The 10,906-nt window shown below is 37.2% G+C and overlaps 1 protein-coding gene and 1 pseudogene across 1 annotated transcript; both read right to left on the bottom strand.

Annotated features, from left to right (window-relative positions):
- Positions 1 to 830: 830 nt before the first annotated feature.
- On the bottom strand, positions 831 to 1,798 carry LOC111317574 (basic leucine zipper 43 pseudogene; annotated as a pseudogene).
- Positions 1,799 to 8,335: 6,537 nt separating this feature from the next.
- On the bottom strand, positions 8,336 to 10,409 carry LOC111317575 (fe(2+) transport protein 1-like). The gene is made up of 3 exons (XM_022920011.2): positions 9,801 to 10,409; positions 9,274 to 9,423; positions 8,336 to 9,110 (listed from the first exon to the last, which is right to left on the bottom strand). Exons 1-3 carry the CDS (start codon positions 10,407 to 10,409, stop codon positions 8,805 to 8,807), a joined length of 1,065 nt encoding a protein of 354 aa, XP_022775746.1. The 3' UTR covers positions 8,336 to 8,804.
- Positions 10,410 to 10,906: the final 497 nt, after the last annotated feature.

Genomic DNA, 10,906 nt, shown 5'->3' on the forward strand with positions numbered 1-10,906 from the left:
AGCAAGCATGGATTGCACGATCATACACGTAACAACGAGAAAGCAAGAGAGATATGGATAGGACTTGCTAATGCAGTTGGATCTGGCATGGTGAAAAAGGGTATTGTTCAAGCAGGCACCTGAAGCGTAGGCTGTGCTTGATGTCGCTTCTTTTTGGTGAAAACAATGTAAGCTGGGCTGAACCCAAGCTATGCAGGCAAATTGATGCCCTCACAAAAAAGCTGAATTGGGTTATGTTAGTGGAGAGCCTTTTCAAGTGTTTTGCCTGGTATAGTAGTTATTTGAATGATTAACCACTAATAGCAGCATCTCCACCACCATTTGTCCACTTGCCCCTGTTATTGTAAGCAACACTAGAGATTGGACTGGCTATGGGGCCTCTTTGTGGCACGACTGGATCTTGTTCACACAAGGGCCACCACTCTAAAAGCAGCTTGTTTCTTGACAATTGTATACCGCACATGATAAAAGAACAAAAAACGTTTTTCCCCTTATGGCAGTAAAATTGGTGAAATATAATTCATATTATGCGTCAGGGTTTTCTATTTTTTAGTCTCTCAGTGCTGTATACTGTTTTTTTCTAATCCATATTTCAGGTGAAATTCTATAACCAGAGTTGGTGGGGTTCATAAAATGATTAATAGATAAAAGTCATGATTGAGTTTTTGATTTACTTCTGATGGACCACTGCAGATATCATTTTCACATATTCAACTCTGGAATGTTATGCGGCGAGAAGAGCTGCAAACAGTTGCTTCAAACCATGGACAGTTTACTGAACGTCTGTAGACCATTAAGCTGATGAGTTAGGATAAAATGATCAAAAGATGTTATTGCATGATTTGATTCTGATATCATACAGATCAAACTAAGGCAAAGTCTTGATTAACAACCGTAGCAAACTGAGGTACATATATAGTAAGATAACTCTCATCTCAATGAAGCAAGTCTACAGAGTTAGCAATGGATTGGTTTGTCGACTCAGATCTCAGGTGAGCAGTGTTGCAGGGAACCTCTTCCAGCTCTCTCAATGCAAGAGAATATGGACTGCCGATTTTTAGGTCCATCAGCATCTGGCGAAGATCAGAGGCTTCTTCCTTGAGCCTTGCATTTTCTTGAAGAACTCGGTCATGGCACTCTGATACATGATTTAACTTGTCTATGAGACTGTGGTTCTCGTTGCGAAGCCTAATCACCTGTGACCACAGTTCATCCAGGTGCTTCTGTTTCCGCATCCTTGACCTACGAGCAGATTCTCTATTAGATATCATTCTTCGCTGTTTCCTTTCATCGATGACCCCGAGCTGGTGTTCCTCGGCTTCATCTGAAGTTGAATTATTGCTGATACTTGAGGACTGTGCAGTGAATTCATGAGCAGGCAGTGGGATGTGGGAATTAGGTAGACTGTTTAAGAATCTACTGAAATGAAAAGCTGGTATTGCATTTTGCATCATGGCAAGGTTGGCTGGAATCAGGATCGGGTTTTCTGGTGCTAGGTAGTGAAGTCCTGTGAGCTCACCAGGAATCATGGTTTAAGTTCTGCAGTAGATGCCTGAAGCTGAAGCGTTCCAATTTGCTGCAGTGATTGTTGAGCCTTTGAAGGTAGAGGAGGACGGAATGAATCGGGGAGGTCTTATAGGAGGAAAAAGGTTTCTAAGGTGGGCCAGTTTTGGCAACAAGTGTAATAGTATCAGAGTTTGCAAGAGCAGAATTGAAACATTTATCATTAATGTATAAATGTTGCTGTGGTAGCTGATGCACCACTTGCTTTACATCACATACATTATTTCTAAAGGAAAAAAATGCTGCTCTAGGTGTTTCAGTCATGATCTAGTGACACTTATGTATGTATGTATGCATGAGATTAGGTGTGTGAGCACGCCATAGAAATTTCAGATTTGGATAATCATCTGGCATCTGACATAATGCTTAAAAGAAAGAAAACTTGCTTACGGAAGTCATAATTTGACAAGAAGAAAAAAAAGGCAATTGAGAAATGGCGTTGAAGTCAATGTCAATAGAGTGTTTCATACTTCAAAACTCCAGCAGGATTAAGGCTTTGTGCCTGATGACGCAATGAAGTCCAGTTTAAAAGGTAAACCATTAAATAAAACATAGTTTCTGACTAATTTTATTATAATCAGATGACTCATTAAGCACTTCACTTTTAAGACTGGAGGGTCCCATAAGAGTGCAATTATCTTGATAGTTTAACATCAGGACCGAAATCCCAGCAATCCCATCGTCTTTCATTGAACTGAACTGGGCAAATTTCAAACATGATTCTTGTGGATGCTCGTTATCCTTATGCTTGATTTCTTCAATCTTCCCTGTTTTTCCTATTCTCTGTCATTTGCATATTTTGATCTCTCAGGGCAAAGTTTAATACACCAAAGTAATGGTTTAAAGAAATAGTCCTGATTCCATACTAATACTTTAATACTTGCCTGCAATTGCTAACTCTTAGACATTGACTCAAGAACACTATAGAACAGTTATCTTGCAATTTACATGTGGGAATAGTTCGGTGCCTCTTTAACAGGTTATCAGGGTTGTAATTCTTTCATGACATATCATCGATTGGCACATTCACCATCCAAGTTCCTAAAGTAAATTTTTTATTTTTTAATTTTTTTTATAACTGAACTATGAAATGGCAGCATCTTTGTCAGCACATAATCAGTTGTTTGTTGATGATTAATAATTAATACATTGATGCTAATCTATATCCTTTATTGCCCACTTTCAAAGTTGATAAGGGAGAGATTATAAAAAATAAGATTAGATTGAAATAGTCTTGGCAAATCTCAGAGGCAGCAACTTGCAAACGCATGTTTTCTGCTATTTGTTAATGGAGCACAATATTCTATCCACATCTAATTCGTTTTAGAGTTTTAATAACACTACGAAGCTTAGGTGATTCCGCACTAAAAGACTAGATGCGAGTAGGGGAGCAACATAGAGAATTTATCATTACGACTTCATGTCTGTGCATGAATGCAAGAGGAGAACTGCTATAAAAGAAATGATGACAAAATATTTATATTTGAGTTAGAGAATGTAGCCTTAATTTTCCTCATGTCCTAGTCCTAACAGATATCTTGATGCCTTATCCCCTTTTTAGCTAGGCTCTGCTGATGTCAAATGCAGCAAAGTTATGCCCCACCTGTTAATGAACTAATTGTAATTACAAAGGCTGCCCTTAAGAGGGTAATATAAATCTCAGTGATCTTGGACTAAGCTATTGCAGAAGATTGACAGGCTATAAGGGTATTGGGAGATTTTGTCTGAGTGTGCAATGTGTACTCAACTGAGAAAATAATAGTCATTGTGTTTGGATGCTGTTGTTGGCATGGATCACATACCTATTTGCTAGATCAGTAGAATGAGAATAAGAGAGGTTGCTTTATTCCATTATCTGAAAGGATAAGGAGAATGCAGAGATTTGTGATCTCTTATGAATGGGAAATTTGGAAGCTATTCAAAATCTTTCATGTATATAAATATACATTATACTTCTCAGATATATATGAAAAAGAAGAATCAAAGCCAAACTTTTTGAGCAACACATGAAAAACTAAAGCTGCCAAAAGGAGTTGGATTGGGCCAGACAAGATTGACTGATAGTAAGTTTTGTGGGCAGAAAAATATACAAAACTTGGATGGGTCATTCCTACAACTTGATAGCTTGTGGGTACCATAGTATATGCAATTTGTGGAAGGTGAATGGCAAATTGGCTGTTCATCCATGATTTCAGGTGCAGAATATGAGCAACTGACATATGTCACTGATAATTTGACTACACTCTGCGATTGAAGATGAATTTTGTCCTGTTAATCAATGTTGGTGGTATCAGCCACATTCTTTCGGCCAGGGAACATCAATCACTATGGGTTGCGAACTTGTGGTAGCAACTGATAAAAGAAAATGAAGTATGTGAAATGTTATCATATTCCAAGTGCAGCTATACTTGGAACCTGCAATTGCACTAAATTAAATTGGTGTGCTAAGGTAGTTGTGGCATGCAATATGGCATGGAACTCAAATCCTTCACAACACTGACCATGCCCTGCAGTCCATAGAAATTAGCAGACTTTAATCCTTCACATCACTGACCGTGCCATACAGTCTATAGCAATTAGCACTAATTCCAGAAAACTTCCCCTTGATTTCAAATGTATTTAGTTTTTAGCTAAAGAGATGGATCAAGAGAAGGACTATGACACTAGAAAAGCTAACTCATGAATATGCAAACACCTTTTGAATCACATGTATCAATTGCATACACCATACAGGATTAATCCTATGTTTTGCCTAAAATTGGACCTCTTTCTTCGATAAACGAAAATGGCTTGATTTGATTAATCATTGGCAAATTGGAGATGAGCTAAGGTTTTGGGGACCTACCAATTAAAGAAAACAACAAAAAAGTTTGAAAAGTAAAGGAAGAATAAAAGGTATCATAAATGGCTTACACAATTGCTTTTTCTTTATCCTCATACATGCCTAGCCTAAGATGTTGCTATAGCTAGTATACAGACAGAGGAGGAGAAGGGGCACCACAAATTTGAAAGAGGTGCTACGTACGGAGGGGGACTGGATTTAATACCTAACCCATTTTGTGCCAAACATCATCTTAGAGGGCAACATTGGAATTGAAACACGTAATTCTGCCCCAGTGGGCCCTTTTTACTAGCGAACATGATGGGTGCCTGGTGCACCATTTCTGCACCCAATTGCACAGCCTGTCAACTCAACCCATTATATGAAGTCTCTCTCCCTTGCACACTGGTGCCTATGTCCATAGAATAACTTGTTTGTTTCCAAATTCACAATGAAACTAAGGCTTAATACCATGAATATTCAAGATGACTACTATATTTCACTGCTAGTGAGTTTTATATATGCAATATCTTAGGAAAATTTTCATCAAAAGAAAGTGAAGCCATGACAACTGTTAGGGGAGTCTGCATATATATACTTGCACATTGGCAAACAATAATCCATCATGGATATGGGCTATGCAATATAAGGTGTGCATTACTTTTACTACTGCCTCTGAAAATTTTGTTGTCTTAAAGAATTGGCTACTTCAGTAATGGTAGGAGTCTCTTGGAAATTCCGTGACCACACAGGCTACCATATCAGCATCTGCTTTCAAACCCTTTTAGGCTTCTCCATCATGGAATTGCAAAATATTGGTACCATCACCTGTACCAAATGTGCACTGTCTCCACTTTCCCCCCACTTAAACAACCTCTACTTTTTTTCTCTCTCCCCTTTTGATTTCTTTCGTGAGGTCATCACCATTTGCAGTGATTGGTTCAAATCGGATAAGCTCATCACATCTTTCCTCTTCTACTAAATTTCATGATCCCCATTCCCCATATTTTATTAGAATACAAGTTGCATTTTCATCAGTTTTTTCTTTACTGATATTTTTCAAAGCCTTCACACTGCCTTGTTGTCAATGACGCATAGTTTGTCTGTTTTATAATAATAATGGTGGATGGTGCATTTAGAACATTAATGACTTGCATGCTTGTATTCTGACGCTTATTTAACTTTATTAAGGTCTTAATCCACTAACAATGTGGATACTAAAGTTGTTTAGGTGCTTTAAAGAAATGTATTAGTTTAATTAGTGATCTCAATATTATATAAATCAGTACTACACCTTCATTACCCTTCTGGATTTTGTTTAATAGTGCTATGTTTTGAGCTTTGATAGCCCTAAGGGCTCCTACAGGAGCCATTCATCAATCATTAATTGGATTTTTTTTTCATGAAAGGAATGGTGTCCCCATCATATTCTTCCTAGTACAATCCTATAGTCACAGTGTTGCCAAACTTGCAACCAGTAGACGTGCTCAGTGATCAATCTCTTTCTATCAGAATATTCATCAATGATATGACGGTCCACATCTCTTGTGAATTTGTCTTGCAAGTAATCCAATGGAAAGACCTAAGTTCTTTCTGGCAAGCCATTGGTCGCTTGCTTAGTGATCTCATACCATATTCCTGAAAACGAATCAGCATTAAGAGGTTGATATGAGCAACCTTCTTAATAATATATTATTTGAATTCCCATAGGAATGACCGAGGAGACTCTTCAAGTACTCTGAGCCACAATTCTCTTTGGCCCCACGTATTAACTAGCCAATTCACTAATACCAAATACATAAGCAATATGCTCATACCGGTTTTGTGGAGATGTATGATGCTTTTCTTACCATCATCATCACTTTTGAACCTAACCAAAAAGGTGGCGTAAGCATGTCAACTTCAAAACTTTGGTGTCTCCATTAGCAAGTAAATTGCATCAAGGGATTAGCTCAATTTTCAAACAGTTTACAGTATGGTTAACTAAACCATGGTTGTTTATATGTGAAAAGTAGTCCAAGTTTTATCCAACTATGATTTCCCATTTATGACATTGCTTGATCTATTATAGTCCAAGATTCTTTTAGATATTATGTCTGCCGGTTAATTTGTCCTCCAATGCTTATGTGCAGAAGTAACATATAATATAGTAGCATACTGTACAAAGATATGCTTTTTTCTTATATCAGAATAAGAAATAAATAATAAATTAGAATATGAATCAAATTTCGTTGAATTTAGTCTCATTATAGTTGATCTCACTGCTTAAGCAATACATACAAAACATAAATGTGTCAAGTAGCAGGCTGGCTGCTTTACTGCAATTGATTTGGTTGCCCCATTTTAGAGCATCTTGCACTTAATAATGGAATCTCTTATAAATTTTTCTGCCAATTAATAGTTTTTTCCTGTACCACATTTCTAGTTCTTGGAGATTTTTAGAGTTTATTGCAGATATACTTGGTGTTGACTTTACTCTCGAGAAAGATCCATGAAACACACTCCTGTGTTATAGCTAATTCCTCATCCTCTCAATGTGAAGTCATTTAGGGAGCAAGAAGTGCTATGCAAAAGGTCTTGAGTGGTAATGAGTGCATTTTTGATTGCACAAGGGGACACTTTAGGCCTATTGGCCTCCCCATTTTTGAATAGGACAAAACTACTTGCCTTATATATTTCCTTTCTCACACATTGAAACATATAATCACATTATCAACTTTGTCAATAATTCTGATACTCTTCTTTTTCTTTATAATTCTTTTGATATTGTGGTCACTGTTAATGTTAGCCACTTGCTCTATCTTCATCTTTAGAAACTAACAAGATTGCAATATGTATTGTTCTAAACAGCTTTAACTATTGATCCATCTGAACTTATGGACAAAAACAGAAACAAAAGCATTATCCATATCTGAGACCAGCTTTTGACTCCAATCAATCCCTCAAAGTCTAATGGATGATTCTAGTAAGTTTTTATGCAATTGTAATTAACCTGTTAGGTACTTGTTAATTTTATGTGCAGTGAATTGGCATTTTATGATTGTCCGACATATAAAACTGTATATAACTCGAGGGATGAAAGGGATACTTCAAGATTTCTAGCAATTTATTTGACCTAGCAAAAGGTGTATGTTAATCAACAAACAAAGGATAACAGGGCACATCATCAACCAGAGATGTTAAATGGTGGAAATGGAAAACTTTTCCATATGCTGAAAGCGCTCTGTCGATCTCATTGTTTTGAGGAAGGGTTTTGTATAACATTACTATATTAATTCATAGAGTAAGTCTGTCCTTATAGCTTGCCAGGTTGCCTATTCTTGCACCAAAGAAACTTTCTGGCTATAAGCATTGGCTTAAAGACATCTATATCTGAGTAACATTAGCCAGTTTTAATTATAATGATAGTGACAAAATTGAAGTTTGCAAACTTATCTGATATTAGTTACGGAATTGGAATGATTATAGATATATACTTGCTGATCAGCCGTGCAATTTGTCATAATTAAAGCGGTAAGGCCAATAGTTGAATGACAAATTGAGAAAGCGAACTGAAAGGTCCATGTTCAAGCATGGACCTAATTCCACTGGTTGCTTCAAGAGAAGCTGACGAAAATAAAATCCCATTGGTTTTATTTGCTGTCATTTTTGCAGCAGAACTCAGTGCCATCACGAGCGTGTAGGCATGCACTTTTCCATTAGTTTCTCATGCTTACAGCACCCACTATAGGAACTTTTCTGCTCTTACCTCAATATTTAGTTTGTCTTGGTTGCTGGCATGTGGCTAAGCCTAGAGCCTAAAACTTATTCCACTCTCTTGACACTTTACTGTGGAGCTACAGGGTTCAAATCAAATAGGCCAAAATTGCTTTCTTGGGTCACAAGTGAGTCAGGAACCTTGACAAACTGCAAGGCCTTGCCTTCCAAAATTCTCTGAATCCAGGCAAACGTAATCGTTGATCCTAGTCAAAATCAAATTGCTGTTTTGATCAATAATTCATGAGTTAAGATTTTGGTGATTGAGTAATTGTGATGTAACCAAATTTACTTGGCCAGAGAAAAACCTTGTGTTTGAATAATGATAACTTATAATATGTTATTTCACCTTTCCTAAATCAGTTGACAATCACAGAATTTTCATTTTGAGAAATTTAAAATGCCTAAAACTTGGAAGTATCGTTCCTCTCTGCTCTGCAATAAATCAGGCAGAATAGAGTGCTGACTTGGTTTTCTTTTTGGTCAAGAATGCAAATTGAACGAAAAACTACTAGAACATAAGATTATAAGATTAACTTTCTAGCATAATGCCCCCATTAATTAAACTGTATCAAAAACAGGAGTTGACAAAGCTGATATGTTGAACACAAACTCAAAAGGAAAAAAAAAATCAAATGCAAGACAGATTATGTAGATGAATTCACTAAGCCCATTTTGCCATCAATGCCATAATTCCAGCACCCAGTAACACTGCAATATATGCCCAAGCCTGGAGCTTCATATTTGCTTGAAGCTTAAGCCCCATAAACTCAGCAGCCAAGAGATCTACCATAGCCATATAATTCAGCAACCCTGCTGAGCAAGCATTTAGTAATCCTACTACAATGAGTGCTGTCGGGCTGGTCTCACTGTATACACTTGACAAACCAATTCCTAGAACAATTCCAAATGGAGTTGTGGTTGCAAAGAAGAATGCCATTACAAATTTTGCCCTGTCCCGATATTCAGCCTGCAGAATCATGTAGAATATTGTTCATCAGTAACATATATAGTACTCAACAGTAAAAGAGAAAAAAATAAAAAACCATATGAAAAGGGATGAAAGCTACATATAGACTAGCTAGAACAATAAAATTAAGAATTGAGTATGGAAAAAGAGATGGATCACTCACCTGGAGTATGCATCCTCCAAGTCCCATTCCCTCAAACATTTGATGGAAGCAAATGGCAGCAATTAGTGGTCTTATGGTGCATGGATTATCAGAGGCTCCAATGGCAAGACCTATTACCACTGAATGAACTACAATTCCCAACTCTAGCACCTGCATTTGCAAAATAGATGGTGATTAGTTGCTTGCATGATTATGTAAACAAAATACAAAGATAACTCTATAGGCCAAATTCTCTGTCAGATACATTGATGTACTAATGTCATAGACAATTAATGGACTGATAATTTATAACTTGGCAAAAGCAATATTTTGATTTGCTTCTAAATTATAGAAGCCGATCACCATTCACCAGCAAGCTTCTACAAATCAACCAGTACTGAACCTAAATTCAATGAATGAGAAAAATTCTATGAACCCAAATTCTCATTAATCTATATTTGTAGGGCCATGGTAATTAGTTAGTTCTTTCCTTTTAGGTCACAAAATTTTGATACTCATCATTTTTACTGTCAAACTCAATAATGTACCTGAGCAATTACACGATGCCTTAACAATTGTGCTTCTTTGTCGTCCTCGACAACGTTACCTAGTGCATGGCCATGTCCATGTCCATGTCCGAAATTCTCCACTTGGCCGTTCCCGTTTTCCAACATCCCACCATTATCAGCCACAAGAGCTTTAGCAGAACGTTTCTTGTACATACTCATGGCAAACGAATCCACCATAAGGGTCAATAAAGCCGACAGCATTGCCACGAAAGTCGTGAAAGGGAACTTCTTCCATGGGTTTTCAGGCAAACAATCGGACATCAAGTCGTTAAAAGAGTCCGGTAATACGTGCATGTACCCTGTTGCTAGAATAACACCAGAAGCAAATGCCTTTACCACCATGAATAGGTTCCTTTCGGGTCTAATTGCTGGCACTACACGAGAAAGCAATGGTGAGCACACACCTATCATACTAGCGACTAGAATTGAACCAATTGCAATGAGTTTTAGTTTGGTAGCTTCTGCTTTGTCATGGCATCCATGCATTGATTCTGCTTCACATTGAGCAAATGCAAGTGGGGTTGATAAAAGGATGAGAATAACAATGGGAAATGAGAGTACCGCGTGAGATTTTGACGATGAGGCCATGGCTGCAAAGAAAGAGTAACACAAATATATGAGAGCTTAGTGTTGTGCTTGTCAGTTTACTATAAAATATGAAGTATTTGAAAGATTCATGCATTTATCATTTCGCTAACAAATGTCCCAGGAAGATTCTAACAATCTGTTTGAAAATGTCAAAACTGCTGATGTAAATTTTTTTTTGTCTAAAATACCCTCAATTGTCTTCCGATGGGGTGAATAGATATAATTAAATATATGGTAATTTTCATGAAAAATTGGGGTATTGTGTCAATTGCGACTAGGGACTAAGAAAAACTTGCGCTAGGCTTATGTTAATTGTGGCCCACCACTGACTTTGACCTCTCCTATTTCACCAGCACACGTCAAACAACTGTCTTTTGCTGACGTGGATTTTTCCCGATTAATTCATACATTTTTCTGATAGAAAATCTACGAAAGGTTGAGCCCAGGATTTAGTCGGTGAAGCCCAAGTTTTTAATTTAGAGGCCCAAGGCAGGAAA

This window comes from Durio zibethinus, chromosome 2, assembly GCF_047325235.1.
Source record: "Durio zibethinus cultivar Kanyao isolate XHJ-2024 chromosome 2, ASM4732523v1, whole genome shotgun sequence".
In the NCBI taxonomy this organism is placed as follows: domain Eukaryota; kingdom Viridiplantae; phylum Streptophyta; class Magnoliopsida; order Malvales; family Malvaceae; genus Durio; species Durio zibethinus.

What these genes read in the sequence shown, in the direction of transcription:
- LOC111317575 (XM_022920011.2), bottom strand. Translation starts at nt 10,409, where the DNA reads ATGGCCTCATCGTCAAAATCTCACGCGGTACTCTCATTTCCCATTGTT. An exon ending in GGCATCGTGTAATTGCTCAG is followed by an intron (nt 9,424 to 9,800) that starts GTACATTATTGA and finishes TTGCAAATGCAG; the next exon opens with GTGCTAGAGTTGGGAATTGT. An exon ending in TTGGAGGATGCATACTCCAG is followed by an intron (nt 9,111 to 9,273) that starts GTGAGTGATCCA and finishes ATGATTCTGCAG; the next exon opens with GCTGAATATCGGGACAGGGC.